This window comes from Gordionus sp. m RMFG-2023, chromosome 2 (assembly GCF_954871325.1).
Source record: "Gordionus sp. m RMFG-2023 chromosome 2, tfGorSpeb1-WG-v2, whole genome shotgun sequence".
Classification (NCBI taxonomy): domain Eukaryota; kingdom Metazoa; phylum Nematomorpha; class Gordioida; order Chordodea; family Parachordodidae; genus Gordionus; species Gordionus sp. m RMFG-2023.
This window is the reverse complement of record NC_088776.1, coordinates 40,194,056-40,212,866: the sequence shown is the minus strand read 5'-3', so window position 1 is coordinate 40,212,866 and position 18,811 is coordinate 40,194,056. Positions and strand designations below refer to the sequence as shown.

The window sequence follows — 18,811 nt, the reverse complement described above, 5'->3', positions numbered from 1 at the left end:
TTATGAATAATCCTGAAAATAATAGTAAATAATTATTTTATTTTAATAAGGGAAATTTAAACAAAATTATAACGATATTAAAAATGTCTTATAAATAATAACATAATTTTAAAAAATTTCGATATCAACATATATTATAAATAATATTTAATTTTATAAATTAAAATATTAGATTAGTACAAATTTAGAATAAAAGAAATGATATACATATTTTGGAGAAAATGAATTAAAAGACGTAATATATAATAAACGATTATTTTTTATTTTGAGCACAAGTTTCACATAACAAATTGTGGCCTTTCGTGAGAAATCCTTGATTGATCAGTGACTTTTTACATTTAGTGCATATGAAACAAGGCTTATGCCACTTACTGTTCTCATAAACTAAGGCTTCGGCAGCTTAGATTAGATAAAATTTTTAAAAAATCGGAATAATTTTTTTTAATGTGTAGAATAGAAAATAAAACTAAATATATATGCTTATTTAGGCCCATAGCAAACTAAACCCGATTTAGTCAATATCATCTTTCAAAAAAAGATAAAAAATATCTTGAATCAAAGAATAACATTACAGATGTTTCTACATATTATTTAGCAAATTTTTTGAAAATCGCAAAGTTTGCATTGGGCTCTACATTAATTTGACATGTGTATGATAGGTATATTTCTTATATAAACTTAACAAAAAATCGGTATTTTTTTTAGTTACTAGTGATAGGATGACCACATTTAGCGCATTTGTCCGCAAAAAATTTGGTATAGCACGGTAAGCATACAGGTAGGCCATTTGTTTCTACAACTTGTTTGGTGCCAAGATCGCATTTACATTTCTCGCATTTCAAGCAATCAGGATGGAACGAGTTCTGATGAAACTCTACAGAGTTTTCCATTATTGGCTAAAAAAAATTAGTTAAAATTGGATTCATAACATTTATAGTCGAAATTTTAGGCCATGTAGGATTTTAATTTTTCAAGTAGTGAGGGTCATATAGAACAGGTTCGGACCGTTGCACAAACTAAAAAATTTCAAATAAGTTGTCGGCTGCATCCAGATTGAGTTTAGAAAACAAATAGAATCGTTCTTTTGGATCTGGCACAATCTTGATAAAATGATCAGATTCCATTTGGTTTCTAAACTCGATTTGACGGCCGACTACTTTTTAAAAAAATGGGATTGGGATTGATCTTGATACACCAGGTGTTTACTAGCCATGCCATTTTAATTGCATAATTTATTACAATATGAAATATAAAGATATAAAATATATTTATATACCAGGTTCAAATAAAAGATCGTTTTGACATATTTATAACTCTGAAACATAACACTTGTTCTTATGAAATTTTGTATTTTAATAAAGAATATATGGAACTTCTTCAACACTTTTTCGTATTTTTGATTAAGCCATTTTTTAGAAAATCCTTAGGAATAATAAATCTCCGGGTACAGATAACATTACAGGAGAACATCTGAAAGCAGCTCCCTTAACGATCTCTCGGTTCTTACTGCCTTTGTTTAACAAGATATGGTTGACTGGGATGATGCCAGCGGATTGGAATAAGACTATCTTTTGCAACTTCCCGAAAATTCCAAATCCATCTAAATTCAAGGATTATAGAGCCATCGCTCTCACGTCTATTGCATCAAAAGTTTTTATGGTTCTTTTAAAAAATCCCATTCTTTCCTCTACACCAAACCTTTTGTCTAAATACATTTGTGCTTACCGTCCAGGTAGAAATATAAACGAACCAATATTAGCTTTAAAGATTATAATGCAGAAATGTCAGAAGTATAAATTACCTTTTTACTTTATTTTTATCGACTTTAAACGTGCTTTTGATAATGTTAACCATGATGCGCTTTGGAAGATTTTAACCGAATGTGGCATTGACTCTAATATTATAAGGATCCTTAAAACACATTATAGTAGTCTTTTTGCCTCCTTAAAAATCAATAATAAGGTTTCTCCATCTTTTAAGACAAAAAAAGGGGTAAAACAAGGATGTGTTCTTTCCCCGCTTTTGTTTAATATACTTATGAATAAAATCATAGTAGATACGCTGGCTACTGCGAATCTCTTAGAATTAAGTTCCAGTCAGTCTTTTTTCTTGGAAAATAGGGTGATATCTTATGCTGACGACATAGTTTTGATAACAAAAAGTTTGGAAGAAACCCAAAATTTGATCGCTATATTAAACTCCTTTAGTCTTAAGGTTGGCTTGGATATTAACTTTGATAAAACAGTGATAATGCCCTCGTCTCAGGCGCCTCTTCTGAATAATTTGGTGGTTGGGGGAAAGTTGGTTAAGGTGGTAGAATCTTTTAAATATCTAGGTGTAACCATTGACAATAAAGGTAGTTGTAGAGAAGAACTAAAAATTCGTTTACAAAATGCTAGGGCGGCTTTTTATAAATTTTTTAAACTGTGGAAAGCTAGAGAGATATCCGTTTTCACAAGACTCTGTATTTTCAACTCAACCATCATCCCGATTCTCTTTTATGGCGGTGATACATGGGAGATTACCAAGACCGAAACTAGGAAATTACAAACGTTTGTAAATAAATGCCTTAGAATAATAAATGGAATCTTCTACCCTAATATTATCTCAAATGAAAATCTTTGGAAGAAGTCTAACCATACCCAGGTTCACGTGTCTTTAAAAAAGAAACGTCTTACTTTCTTTGCCCATATTTTAAGAAATCATAGCAACAATAGCCTTGTTATTGATGCCATTAATTGGTTATACTCCTTTAATGGGAAAACATATTGCAAATATAAGACATTATGGTTCTACTGAGCCTTGAAGGACATAATGGATCTAAACTTAAATTTGAAGCAATTCCTAAGGCTAAATAAAAACAAAAAATCTATAAAAAAATTACTAAAAATTAAATCGAACTACCTAAACCTCTCATAATTTTTTTTTTTTCTGTATTTTTCAGGTTATTTAATTTCTTCATCTCTCAATTTTACCTCTTGATTTTGTCTTTCACCTTTTCTGTGAATTACTTACTTCACTGACTTCAGCTTTTATTTATCTTATTGACTTAATATACTAATTTAAATCAGTCCGTCCCATATTTTTAATTAAATATACATTGTACTTCTATGCATTCCCATTATATGAGTTAAGATATATTAATGACATTTTTGAGGAATAGTTTGTGATTTGCGTTTCCTATGTGGGCTAAAATTTTTCTTTGGCTCTTTTTAACTTAGTTTTTGGGTATGTTTTTGTAATTTTTCCATAGTTTTTGAGTTTGTAATGTTTCTGGGGTAGAGGGTATCCTCTTTTGTTTATGAGACATTTATTTGTTTATAGTCATCTGTTTATTTTATTTATTTATTTTTCTCTTCCCTAGTTCCTTTGGTCTCTCTAACATGTCCGCCCCCTCCATAGACAAATATAGGAATAGTGGATATGTCCTCAGTCTAGAAATTACCGATTTCTCTCTTATCTTTCATACTTTTTGTATACATTTAAAAGTTTCCACTCGCCTTTGTATTCAAATTTCTCTTCTTCTTTGCAACTACTTCCATTATTAAGTATATTTCTTAAATACATTGTGACTACATTTACCCTGTTTCTAACTATAAGTTTTTGAAGTGATTACTTGTTTTTCTTTAAAAAAAATAAGGAATAAAAAAAAAAAAACTTTTTCTTTTATTATCGCTAGTTAACTAGATCTAACGTCTTTAACTTTTTCAAAACATTACATCTAAATTGAAGTCTACATATAATACATTGGTCGTTGCCAGTGTTTCTTCTTGTTTTTATTTTTATGATCTTTATTTATTTAGGAGTGGCAAGAGTTTAGCCTTGTTTTACTCCTTTTTACCTTGGAGGTAGGGGATTTTCTTTGTCATTGATTTCGAAGCACAACATGTATTAGTGGTTTTCTGGATCTGGAAGATGTTGGGGTCTTCCCTTTTCTGACAAAACTGCATGGTTAACATTATCAATAGCTCTGTTATAATTCACAAATGTAAAGCAGAAGGGGGTTTGTACTTAGTTTTTCTGCATGATTATTTTTCTAAATTAATTTTTGGCTCCAGTATTTTCTTTTCTTGGCCTGTATATACTTATGTATTTTTTATTTGGGGGGGGGGAGTTTTCGGTGTGGGTGATATGCTTTTTTTTCCATGCTATAGGATGTGATGGCTATAGCTCAATAAGCCTTAAATTTCTGTGGTCTTAGTTTTTTGGGTAGTTACTTAGGTAGGATTTTGATCCATCCCACTGCAGTAGTTCCGCTCTCCCATATTCTATTAAATGAGGGCAAATAGGTAGCGATATTGTTATAGGTGCTATTTATTTTTTTTTGGTTTTTCTGCTGTGATATTATCTGGCCCTGGAGCTTTGCTTTTTCTTAGTGTTTTTTTCTTAGTCTTTGTTCACTTGTTATTTCATTTATGGAGAAACCAGTCGACAGGGGGGTGGCGAGGTTTGCAAATATGTTTTGTTGGTAGAGTCTTTCCGTGAGTGATAGACTATCATATAACAATCAAGCCAAAATGCCTTTTGTTAATCCTGGCCAACAATTACTTTTCCATTTCCTAAAACTTACGGAGCTGGTTCCTATTTCTGCGTCATAGTTTCCTTTCTCTCATATCTTTATCATTATCAAAGACCTTTTTCGCTATATAATCTATCTATCACTCCATAGAGTATTTTGTTTCTCTGGAAAAAGAAAAAAATAACCGTTTGTTGTGTGGTGTTCGTTGCTGGATAGTCATAAACCGATTACTGACTAGTTTTTGCCTATTCACTGGAATCTTCACCTATTTTAAACAATTTGTGGTAAACCCATTTAGCTTTTCCTTATTTTCATGAATAAATTCTAATCTCAATTGATATGAACACATTCTCAATTATTGTTAGTAACTATCAAGGCTTACATTAGATGTTAAACTTAAAATTAGCCACCACCCACCCTTAAAGTAATTAAATTATTTTGGCAGTTCATGGGTATAGGCTTTTGTTTTGCCCATTTCTTTTTGTTGATTAGCCTATAGACGTTTAAGCAACAGTTCTCGGACGCGTACAAGTACGTGCGGCTTGCCCACAAACGTGTGAAGGGCTCCTCATTTTTTTTCTCCCCTTAATTAACTATCCAGTTTGATGGATTTTTGAGGAAAACCTAGCGTAGCTCTGTTGTATCCACAACCAGAGGGCGAAAACGCTTTTATCACGTATCACGTAAAAAATAAATACTTAAATTTGACAAAATATAATTTACGACCTTGAGTTTTTCTTTTTCAAAATAGGACGATGGATTCCCATTATGTTAGACTATTTAAAAATTTTTCCATAATCATAAAAATTATGATCATTCATACTTTAAGATCTTTATTTAAATACAATTATATATAAATTTCAAAATATATAAATTTACTTAACAAAACATTTTGTATAACATTTAGAATTTCATATTTCACTAATCGAACGCTAATTTGTTTTTTCTTTTGAAATTAAGGTCATACTTCACAAATTTTTTTGCAAAGACTGTGATCCTTTTATATAAACCTAAGTCTTTAATTCGTTTCACACTTAATAAAATAAAAGATTTGGATCAGAGGTCTTGTTTTAGAATATGAATCTATTTCAAAGCCCTTTATATCTCGTTTAACTCCTCGAATATTCCATTTTTTCTTAGAAAATTCAGAAATCACACTTGGTACCTCTTCCCGCAGAATAATTTTATTAGTATAAGATCTTTTTTGAAAACATTTTTAATTTAAAATTCTATTTTTTTTGGATGATTAGGTTTTTAATAATCAGATGGTTAGGGAAAAATTTTGAAAATGCCGAGTGCTCGACTATATCTCAAAATAGTTGGAACTTTATAATTGAAGGCCTTAAGTTAGTGAAATGTTAGCATTTTAAAAAGTAATTTTTAAAGACCAACTTGATTAAATTTTGATATTTTTTTTGAGGATATTAAGTTTCATATATTATAATAATATATAATATTTCATGAGCATTAAAAAATTTTAAAACGCGACGTTTTTTTACAGAACTTGAGCCTTTATTTTTATCTGAACCTAAATTGATATACATTTTGGTTCAACCTGTTTTATGATAAATGTTTTAAAATATTAAAACTCTAATTATATAAATATTTTGAACAATAATAAATTATACAGAGTTTCCCATTTAAAAAAGGTAAAGCGCCAATCAAAAAAGGAAAAGTGTTGATCAAAAATGGAAAGTGTCGATCAAAAAAGAAAAATCCCACAAAAAAAGAAAAAATTAAATTAAAAGAGAAAATTGCCATTCAAAAAAAATCGTTATTTATTATTGCATATTTTAAAAAGACAATTTTTTTGCCGTTTTAATAATTCTAAATGTCATTTTTTGGCATTTTTCTTTAATTTTTGGTTAAATTTTTTTCTTCAAATTTTTTATTATATGTTTCTGTCTTTTTCAAATCAAAGTTAAAATTAACATTCTATATTCATTTAATTATAATATATATATATGTCGTATCCAGAAACGGAATCCATAAGGATTCAGTTCAGTATATCTAGATTTTAGATTATTTACTGAGAGCGATTTTTAAATTAAGGAAAATTCGATTAGGCTCGAAATGTATTCCAACAATTCTAGCATGCATGGAGTACCCAAACTGTGAATTTCAAATAATACTACTATATACTTTAGTTAATTCATATTTATTTTTATATAATTTTTTTATATAAATTAAAGAAATACACAAAATTTTATGGTGAAAATTTTTTAAATTTATAGGGTAGGTAGTCTACATATGCTGGAATACATTTCCGGCTAAATCGGATGATAAAATTTTAAAATTCGCCCACAGTATATGATAAAAATGGAGAAATTATGGATCCCATGGATATGACATAATATATAATTAAAGTTAAAAAAAAATGTTAGGTTTAATTCACAATTGTTTTTGCAATGGATATTTAATTTTGACATTTTGCAAACCTTACATGATTATAATAATTATATCGCATCTAAAAGATTTTGTATTTCAATCTAGATACATTTTTAGATTTATATACCTGAATCGAAATACCTAACTTTTAGAGTCTAGATACAAATGAAAATATCTTTTACCAACAATATGAATATATTTTTATTTAAATATTCAATTCAATTCAATCTATAGATAACTCATTATTTACAAATTAAAAAATATTTAACATATTTTAAATTATTAGAGATTTAACAAATTCAAGGATATACTTCACTTGTACGGGTTAGTAGAATTTTGATTTATTTATAGTTGCGCGTTTTTTTAATTTAAGCTAGGATAAATGATTTAACCCCAGATTTGTTAAATCAACCCCCTAAGACATAAAAAAAGATCAAAAGGTTACTATATAGAGAGCATTACAATATATAATTGTAATAAAAAAAATGCAAATTAGCATCATAAATTTTTAAATAAAATCTTTTTTTTTAAATATAAAGATTTATGATTAATTAGAACAAACGTTACTTTATTATTATCTTGAATGAACTAATAATTACAAAAAAATTTTTTTTTGTCTAAATCAAATTATACAGCTTTGAACAAACAATAAGAGTTTTCTTTTCCTTGATATTATTGCATTGTAATCAACAAATATTATACAGTAAGAATTTTTTTAAACAAACAAAATGCAATTGAGATAACATTTTTGATAAACAACCAGGGCAGCAGAGACAGCGTTTTTTTAGGAGCCGGTGATTTATATAAGGAAAGGTGATCATAATCGAAGATGCTTTTGATATTTTAACAAAAACAAAGTAACTATCATATTACTTTGTTATCTAAAGTCATGCGGAAAAAAAATTGTGGCCAGGTGAGAAGAATTTGTTAAGCCTCAGTGATTTTATGATCCAAAAAATTTAATTATTAACTAATGGAAAATTATTTAATAATTGAAAATAAAAATAGAAATATTGTAAAAACATGAAATTTTGATTAATATAAGAAAAGATCAAATTACAAGGCCTCTGTTTGGAGAAACTCGTGTTTTTTATTAAGATTTGAAAAGGAATGATAAACCGATTCAAAATATGTAATTCAGTTGTAATGTATATGTTTATTTAATTAACATAATTAAAAAATATGCTCCAATTATTTGTGTTGTGTAGCTGTCGATAAAATTATATTCCTGAAAAAAGAAAGTTGTATAATTCATCGAAAATCTAGAACCTAATGTTTATAAAATTAGTTGTTCAATCTGACTATAATTAAAAAATTTACATTTTAAAACCCGGAGTAGCCCGATATTTTTTTGGAAATCTTTTGATCATGCGTGGATTTCCATTTTCGATCATTTTACAGCTAGATCCAGAATTTTTAAATGCAGTTATTTTGAATAATTTTGACTGTATTTTCTAAATTGTTTCAAAGAGTGAAAATATGAGCAGCGCAAATGATGAATATTAAACGCTCCATTTTATGATTTCCCAAAAAATTTATATTGTATTTATTCTGTTTTCTTTTTTTACATATATTTTTTTTGAATTCTAAAAGTATTTTAGTTTTTCTTTTGTCTAGACAAAATGCATTGTTTTTCAATTCTCTCCCCCCCCCCCTTTTTTATTTGTAAATTTGTAAAAATGTAAATAAGTTTCTGTTCTGTTTGTCTTTTTCATCGTCCAATTCAATGATATTTTGTTTTTGATGTTTTTTTTATCTAGGTTACCTCGCCACGCCATATTATAATACGATATTTGAAGTGAATGATTATTACATTTTTATGTTTGAGTATATGATTTCTTTTGGATAAATAGGCGATCAAAAACGAAATTATGGACTATGATTTCTTATTTCTACGATAAAATTGTTTACGTAGATTATAAAATTGTAAATTATTTTAAAGAATCCATAATATTAAAAAAATGATTCTATATATTAACCCTGTTCCTGCAAATTCACACTTCTACTATGATGCGATCTTGTATTGTCCCTTAAAATAAATGAGATGAAAAGCCGCACTTTTGCAGTGTTAAGAAATCTGTTCCATATTTCAAATTAAATTAAAATGAAAGCCGCACTTATCCTGAAGTGTCAAGAAATCAGTTCCATATTTCAAATTAAAAAAAGTCGTACTTATCCTGCGGTGCGGAGAAATTCGTCTTTATTTCACTGTATAAATGGAAAGCTGCACCACTGCTGTACGGCGGCAGCTGTCTTGGTTTCCAATTATTGGATATAGTTCCATAATAAGAAAACTATAGATCACCTAGAAATTATGTTGGATGTACTAACGATGGCTAAAATTCCAGTTAAACCGGGTCCCTCAACCCACCCCTGAGATTTCGGGACCATCAACCATAGTCGACTCATCTTCATCGTTCGTGGAGCCCACGTAATCGGCTCAGAATTCAATAATTTTTTAAGTGATTAATTGATATGATTCATTTATTTTTAAATAATCTCTGCCAAGATTTAAAAATTTTTTTAAATGCAGCCCGTTTGAGCTTATTTTTTAATAAAATTGTATCCTGGTACTTGGATTTGGTCTGGGCCTGCATGTTCTGATAATAAAAAATTAAATTTTCCTTCTTTTATTGTTTATCTTAAAACATCAAACTTTTATGTTCGATTCACTAATAACAACAAGAAGTAGAAGAACGGGCACGTTGTGGACAGGGAGTTTACTCCAATTCAATTTATTTTCAAGTTTTATCATATAAAAATGGAAATTCAAACCTTACACAGCTAATTGTGCCATACATCAATGGCTAAAAAAATTGAAAAATATATATTCATTTAATTTTTAAAAAGTAAATGTGATCCAGCCATTTCGAGTTCGGTTTAAGGTTAAAAAAATAGGTGGGTATTTTTGAACCCGGGTTTGGTCGAGAATAAGTTAAAATGGCTTAAATGAATTAAGTTGTTTAAAATTTATTAACACTTCACTTAATTGGAAATTTGAATATTATAAAATCTCAATTAAATTATTAATATTTTATTTACAATTATACAAATATCTTATATGTTTTTAAACAATACACCGAACCCGGTTGAACCCGGGTTCGGTTCGGGGTTTTGAAAATTTTATATACAGGGTTCAGGTTCGGTTCGGGTTCAGATTTTTTCCAAAAATCTGAGTTTTCTTCTCCGGGTTCGGGTTTGGTTCGAATCCCTGGATTAACAATCCAAGAGTGAAAAAATATATATAAACTTTATCGTTTTATATTTATAAATAAAGCTTTTAAAATTTAAATATATGAAAGTTTAAAAAACTCCTTTTTTATGAAATATTTTAAGAATTAACAAAATTTTAAATTGTTAAATTAAGCAAAGACAATTATTATTTTATTTTTTACAAAAATTTGTAAAAATCACTAAATGATTAATTATTAATATATTAAAGCTTCTGATCATATAACAATATATTTTTTAAAATATTTACTTTTTAGATCCTCATTTATTTTAGTCAGGGAACCGAAACGAATATCGGTTTTGGTTCAGGTTCTGATAATAATAACGGTTCAAGGTTCATGTTCGGTTCGTAAAAATCTAAATATCGGTTCGGTTTGAACCTCTAAAAACCGGTTTGAACGTTTTTTTTATTCAAACCTACATTTGATTAATGTATAGGGAAAAAAATTTTTATTTCATAATTAAAATAAAAAAACATACAAAAAACCTTCATTTTTATTAATTGCACATTATAAAATAACATTTTATAAATATAACAAATAAATATCAATGATTAATTTTAATATGAACAATTACATAAAAAATTTTTATTAAGCCGCACAATTAATATATTTTCAAATTCATCTCACTTAGATCTATAAGGAGATAATATAAATTTAATTGTTAAAAAACATCTTTCCACATTAACTTAGGTAGCCGACACTGCCAATATGATATCAGATTTGATGTGTCATTTATAATAATATTTTGGATTTAATTTTTCTCTAAGCATTATAATTTATAAGCTTAAAATATTTAAAAAATGTTATAAAATGACAATATACTAAAGTTTATAAAAATTATGACCGGCACTTATCAATCAAATGTTATTGATGCCAATCTTTAAAATAATTCGAATATAATTGAAATCTTTTCAATATACTAATAATAACTTACATATTATTTTATAAGAATAAAACCATGAGGCTTGAACCGGTTCAGAGGCATTTTAGCGGTTCGGTTCAGGTTCAGCTAGAATTTTTTTAACGGTTTAGGTTCGGTTCAGGTTAGATAAAAAATACCGGTTTTTAGCGGTTTAACGGTTCGGTTCAGATTCGGTTTGGATCCCTGATTTTAGTGGACCAACTAACAACATGGACTCACTCAATTACCATATGATAAGGTAAGTTGGTCCAAATATACTTTGAAGATTCACTATATGTTTTATTTATACCTGATTGGTTTGATAATATGGTACTTATTCAGGTTAGAACAAAATGTGTCATAACTTACCACGGTCTCTTAATATAAAATTGAATTGTCAATTGGGAGAAAGTTTTCAAATTAGAATAATCATTTTCAATTTAATATAAATATTTGCCTTTTTTTTCAAATAAAAAATATTGATTAAATTTTGGTGTTGGGAGAACTTTTGCTTTTCCCTGGTCACCTTTCTAAAAATAGAGGCCAATTTAATTATAGATTATAAATTTTTTTTAGAAAATATAATTTTATATAAAAAAAGAAAATTTTTTTTGCTAATAAACAACGTTAACCTTATCACATTTTTTGCAGATAGCGGCGATTTTTGTCTTAAAGCATTCCTCGCAGTGCATTCCATCATCATCCGGATATATATCTATATCAACCAGTGGTTTTTTACAAGTCACGCATATAAAACATTTATCGTGCCATATTTTACCATCATTTTCAATTTTAGATTGACCTTTTATATAAATTAAATGAGCCAAATTTTATACACAAATCTTTCTGAAATATTATATAAATACTTATAATTAAAATGCTCGAATAAAAGTAATTAATTGCGATGACAAATTTTTTTAATTGATTCTTAATAATTATAAATATGAAAAAGTAGCATTATTAACATAATTTAAGAATGAAATCTGATTTATTGGATATAATATTTCAAACGAAAGCACAGAATTTATTTCAAAGAATTCTTATATTGCCCTGCCATCAACATAAATAGGGTTACTAGGTTTGTTGGAGAAGCCTTTTTTCAAAATTTAGTCATTCAAAAATGTATAATGCAACATCCATGTAGTGTTGTGATTGTCGAAAACAGATATTTTAAATGTTCATAAAAATATTATCTTAGTCTAAAAATTTGGCACATAGATTGCGGAAAGGTTTGGCTCTTTAGACCAAATTTCAAGGCGTAGGTAATGTATTTTTTTAGGTAAGACTTTGATTTAGCCGTTATTTAAAAATTAAATCGAGATTTTCTAAAACAATTCATATTATCGAAACATCGAAAGTTTAACTAGTCCAGTTTAAACACTTATTGCTTAATTTTCCTGGATTTTTATAATTATTAAAAATTATTTAACACAAAACTATCTTATTAACCACAAAATTTAGAGAATCCAAAAACCTTAATCTGAAATTGTCTCGAAAGTATAAACAAAAATTTGATACCGGGTTCAATGACTTGATCACAGGCGAAGCATTTGCCTATGAAGGCCTCTCCAAAACATTTTGAGCAATATGGTTTCCCTTTCCTTTTATCATAGAGCTTTTCCTCCAGGCATTCTTTACATTTTACGCATTTAAAGCATGGAGCATGGTACCAATTAAACACGCTGAGCTTGATTGCCTGAATAAAATATATTTTGTTTGTTTATAATATACATTAAAATAAGGTGAGAGTTAAAGAATTAGGTTGGTAGAGCAGCAAATGATTTTAATAATGGTGCAAAATCGTCATAACTACCAAACACAGATAATTATTCAAAAATATTTTGCCGCTATCGATCAAAATATAGGCGAATAGATCTAACTTTAAGTATATAGGCAAGTTATAAGGAATATTATTTACTGTATATTTAAATATAATATAAATATAATGACCTTCTCCCCAGCGGATATCATTTTGCTGCATTCTTTGCATTTGTTAGCCAAATATTTTTCGTAACATTCCAAACAATAAGGCTGAGAATCATTTTCCACATATTCCAAAATACTATTGTTGCACTTCCAACATTTCATAATTACTTTATAATGGGTATTTAAAAAATAAATGTAATCTCTAATTTGACTCAAAATGTTAGGATACGTATAATATATGTCAATAATAATAGTGGTAGGTCAAAATATTCCATAGATAAAATGTTCGAAAACAACAATTACCCGAAATTTAAGAATAGCCTATTATTTAAAAATGTAATTCAACAGGGAGGTAACTACTTGGGAAGGGTTGGGGAGGGGGGGGGTGGTTATATTTCCCACTGCGGAACTTTTGCAAAATTTTAAAATTCTTTTGATGTAATAAATAGTGAGTGAATGTGCAACTAGGAGTAGATTTTAATTAAAATGCGAATATTATATAGTCATTTGCAACAGTATTAGGGAAAACAAACATTGTAGTGTAAATCTAGTAACTCCATCACTTAATGTATTGACAAGCTCTAAAACAGTTATACATGTTAGAATAACAAAATTTTACGTTTATTTGCGTTACTTTAAAAATTTAATTCTTTTTTAAAAATTGTTTTATAATCTGCTAATTTCCCATTTTATTAATAAATCTTTATAATTTCAAATGATGGTAACGATGATAAAGGGAAGGGTTTGGGGTCGAAACCTCCCTGCCCCATGGAAAATGATTAATTTTAAAACAAAATTATAATATTTTTATATTGATATTAAGTAAAAAAAAATTTATATTACTTTTAAATTAAATTGGTCACCCTTCCTCTTCCTCTTCCTCTTCCTCTTCAATTTTCTATTTCTATATAATTATCTCAGAAATTCCTTCTTCAATTTATGAAGTCTACGCATAAACAATATACTTGTATGCACATTTAATTTTTGAATCAGTTACATAAAAATGAATTTATTTTAAAAAATTGCTCCCCAAGGATGCTATAATTTATATGAAATTGACTGTAACCTTTTTTATTTCTAAGTGTAAAAGCGCACTTATTTAGTATATTACTTTACTAAACAATCTCTTAAAATTAGCACAATGGTTTTAAATTTTACCATAACCATTCAATTTTATTTTAGTGTATCATATTTACCAAAAATGTCACAAGTCTATTTGAATATTTTTTTATGCTACCGGTACTAAATTATAAAGGTATAAAAGCTACAGCCAGAGATACCGAGTTTAGTTAAAACACGATAAAAGTTGATTTTTGTAATGATGGTTGTTTATTTGTATTATTTTTATTATAACTAGTGTCTTAACATAATACTCAGATTCTATTAAAATTTTGAAAATATAACTCGATTCAAAATATATTAGGAATATAACTATTTTAATTGGTAATACTTATAAAGATCGTAGATTCATAAGATTACAAAATATTTTGAATCAAGGAAAAAAAGCCTTAATGTATTTAGATGTAATTGATGTTTGAATCGCAATTTAAAATCTGATATAAATGACATAGCCTAAGGCGTGATGTTATAATTTTTATTTCCCTTATAACTGGTTCTGTTTAATGATTCATAATATTGATGAATTAATAATTATTAATCAAGTATTATATATTCGCGCAAACAAATTTTCTGTGCTTATGTAATTTTTGTTCTGGTATAATGCCAAGTATGGCAATTTATTTCGGCCAATGATGCATCTTTTCTTTAAACTATCTACTAAGCGGGTTGAAGTTTAAAAATGTACTAAATATCCACTAATTATTGATATAAGTTTTATGGTTCCAGGTGTGGATACGGATATATATTGTTAATTATTGTGTAGCAATTCTTGCTAAACGACCAAAACTGTTAAACAACGGCCAAATTTATTAAAATGCAGACTCATTTAAAAAAAACTAAATATTAACGTAATCAGGCGGTCTTTTCAGATATTCTATATATCATTACCCGTAGCACACCCTAGTTGCTCCAGAAAAAAGTGGATTTTTACTGAATAAGAACCAAAATTTATAAGGTAGGTAATATATGCCAATATTAACTGGGCCATATCAAAATATCAATTTTTTATATATATAAGGATACATAAGGCACTATCTAATATATTAAGAAAAACACATTAAAGAATCAATAATGTTCAACGCTATACATTATTACCCTCCAGAAGTATGGATGACCTCACGCTTAGACATGATATCATAATTTTTATTTCACTTATAATTCGGATCAATTGAAGAATTAATAAGTAAGGCATATATTAATACAAACCAGATATTTTAATACCTTCTGTTCTGGCATTATGTGATGCCAATTTTGAAATCCTTTATTTATTTTATCAATTTTCCCCCTTTAATCCGTACACCAGATTAAAGCTTTAAAATATACTAATAAAGTATTTCTTAATGGTTTTGCATATGATTCAAAATTAGTGTTTTCAATTCCTCACTTCACGCTTAAAGCGTGACGTCAATTTTCATTGTAATTGGGTGTTATTTTGTGGTTCACTGCTAAATATTAGCTCAAACCAGATACCTTATACTTCTATATTTCCCATTCTGGCCTTATGCCAATTTTAGCCTTTATTTTGATAATAACATTTTTTCTTCTCATTATCTAAAAAACTGCATACAATTAAGCACTAACCACCCTTTTCTTTTTAAAATTCTAAATAGTGGTTCTGATATTAAAAATATTTGGGAAAATGATGGAATTAACAAAATTAAAATTTATTCAAAAGTTCGTCATCAAATCGCCTGAAATTTATAGGGTAAACATTTAACACATTATTCGAAAAAAAATTTAAATTTAAAAAGGTCGTCATTCATAAATGATAAAAAGTTGGAAAAAAACTAAAAAATAAAACAACATTCAAAGTATCGCCTCATAAAACCTTTTATTGAACTAATAGAGGGACAAAATGAGATATAATTTATTAATCTAATTACATCTAAGCGCATTGGTATTTTAATATGGAACTAGCACCTTGTTTTAATTTTATTATATAATTTGCCTTTTTAACTCGACAAGACCCAAGTCTCTTTTAGAGATTTTAACTAGTTACTGGAAAAAAATTGCGGCGCTACTAATTAGATACTTTTTAAAAATAAAAGTAATCGCTACTCAAAAATAATAGCGCGATTCTGCAGCGCGCTATTTTCAATAGCTAATAATGTCCAATTATTAATGACAAAAACATATTTTAAAATTTCAAATTATTCTCAAGAAAAAATATTATTTTTAAGTTTTGATAAATCATCGCCCCAAATGTCGCGACAATAAAATATATCCTCCTGCTTATTGAGATATTTTTTAGCTTGGATATGATTCGTTTTAATAAGCAGATAACCTACCTTTTCCTACTAGTGTATGCAATAGACAGTAATTTTATATAAAAATTGTTGACTTGATAGGAAAAATAAAAATTAATTGATTATTTTTCAGTTGAATGGATATTTTTTTTTTAGATTTTATGGAATTTAGAGTAATCTGGTATTAAACGGGAGCAATATTTATAATTTAAACATTTTATAACACGTTTTTTCAATTATCAAGGAATTTATTTTAACATGTGTATAGTAGGGGTAGCTTTAACATTTAGTTATAAACCAAAAACAAACGTCAACTTCTTACCCAATATAATGTAGGCACTATTTGAGATTTAGTGAAGGTCGATTTTTTTTGCTATCACACCCCATGCTCGGGTTAGGTGAAAGCATTAACGGTAAACTGGCACATATAAATTTAAAACCATAAAAAAATATATCTTGAATTTTTTGAATAAAAAAAAGATTAACAATTTATAGGTAGGAATTCCATAAAAAAATATACATCTTGAATTTTGTTGAATAAAAAAAGAATAACAATTTGTAGGTAGGAATTACATTAAATTTTTAAAAAATCAGTAAAAACACTATGAGAATATATGTAGGAGTCATTATTAGCACAACGCACACATTGAATCCATTTTTTAAAAATTTTTTGATTTCCTATTTTATTGAAAGGTTATTATCTCCACCATTTTATTTGCCAATTCACCCCTTGCTACTTTGAATCAGGAGTAGGGGTAGATTTTATAAGGCCTAGGAACTAAAAAGCATAGGAACATGTTTTCTCATGGGTCATAACTTATATAATACACTATATATTTTGTAAAATTTATACAATTATTAAAGCAAAAAAACCAAATTTATTTTTTAGGTATGATGGGAAAATTTATTTTTCAATAACCGCGAAAACCCGCTCCCCCACTTTTTCAAAAATTAGCCTTAGATAACAGGCATAAAAGACATCGACAAATTAGATGTCTAGCTCTTGGAAGTGGAAATTATATTTTCCTTCCCACCATGCTTGCCATATGTCCCTAATCCTCCCTAACTTCAGTATCAATTTCAGACAACCGCTGTGAAACTTTGAATCGATTTTCCCCTCACCTATGACAATACAAATTTAAAAAATGACTTTATAAATATTAATTCAATAAAAGCATAGTCTCAGCGCATAATAAAACCAAAAAAATATGGAACTCCTCCTTCCACCTAAAACTCATATAGCCCGGACTTTTAAAAAAATATTATATGGCCTTTTCCGGGCTAAAAAAAAATAAATTTAATTGTTTTACTTTTTACAGTGAATATTCAGGGAAATTATTTTTTTTGTTATTATAAAATTTGATTTATTTCAAAAAGAAAAATTAGAGAAAATATTTTAGGAATTTCCTATACATACTTTTTCCTTAACAACGGCACACATGTTCCTATAAATCGTTTTTATTTATTAAATTTAAAATTTAAATTTATCTGAAACATAATAACATAATAATTTCGCAAAAAGATTTAGAAAAATGAATGATAATTAAAATCTAATGATAACATTGTAATTTTTAAAAAAAGTTTTTATTTATAAATTTTCCAATATTTGTAATAATCTTCTTTTAATTTAAAACATCTTGATACTTTATTATATAATGCGTCATTTCTTAATTGCATAATTCTTTAAATTAACCAGGGCTGAGAGCCCGAACCTTTCTAATTCTCAAGATTTTGTTAAGAACCCGAACCCTCATTTTAAATTTAGGGTTTAGGATTCAAGAATCGCCTATTTTATTTATTCTCTCAGTGATGCTATTATCTTGGATAATTCGCTTAAATAAAATTTTTAAAATACAAATATATAATTTTTTTTAAAATCTTATTTTAGGTTTATTATTCTAAATATGATGAATTATTTTTATGATGAATACTAAATATATGTTTCTGTTAATTAAATATGTTTTATAAGTCCTTATTTATCGGACTCTAAACCCAAACCTGATTTAGGATTTTACACTAAACTCCTATTCTTTTTTTTTAGAACTATAGCTTACACGGATTCATAATCTATAGTTAAAGTTTTATTTCTACAATCTCTAATTAACAAATTTTTTTATTAGCATATTTATACTTTTCAGGTCACTTTGTGTCTGTCTTCATATTTTTGCAATTTATTTATTTCTGCAATCATCCGACATATATTAGGTTTATTAGAATTTGGAGTATAATTATTAAAATAACACCTTAGTTGTCCTAGTATTACATTTTTTCATATGATAATTTTTATATGGTCAATTATTTCTAAATAACTTTCACTATTTCATACATACGCCCTTCGAAGCTTATGACGATATTCCCACATTGAATTTCTTCCAGATTTAACCTAAGAGCCTTTGCAGTTCGGGTCTCAAATGATTCAAGTTAATTATTTTAATCTGATCCTTAAATAATACTTATAGCCCTCAATAATTAAATTTAT

General features: G+C 27.6%; 1 protein-coding gene across 1 annotated transcript; it reads right to left on the bottom strand.

The window, feature by feature from the left end:
* Window positions 1–122: 122 nt before the first annotated feature.
* On the bottom strand, window positions 123–17,793 carry LOC135923790 (four and a half LIM domains protein 5-like). Its single transcript, XM_065458733.1, has 6 exons — window positions 17,643–17,793; window positions 12,992–13,134; window positions 12,560–12,737; window positions 11,674–11,843; window positions 710–896; window positions 123–399 (listed from the first exon to the last, which is right to left on the bottom strand). Exons 2-6 carry the CDS (start codon window positions 13,127–13,129, stop codon window positions 254–256), a joined length of 819 nt encoding a protein of 272 aa, XP_065314805.1. The 5' UTR covers window positions 13,130–13,134; window positions 17,643–17,793; the 3' UTR covers window positions 123–253.
* Between the last annotated feature and the right edge of the window lie 1,018 nt (window positions 17,794–18,811).

What these genes read in the sequence shown, in the direction of transcription:
- LOC135923790 (XM_065458733.1), bottom strand. Translation starts at nt 13,129, where the DNA reads ATGAAATGTTGGAAGTGCAACAATAGTATTTTGGAATATGTGGAAAAT. An exon ending in TGATATCCGCTGGGGAGAAG is followed by an intron (nt 12,738 to 12,991) that starts GTCATTATATTT and finishes TATTTTATTCAG; the next exon opens with GCAATCAAGCTCAGCGTGTT. An exon ending in TCTGCAAAAAATGTGATAAG is followed by an intron (nt 897 to 11,673) that starts GTTAACGTTGTT and finishes AATTTTTTTTAG; the next exon opens with CCAATAATGGAAAACTCTGT.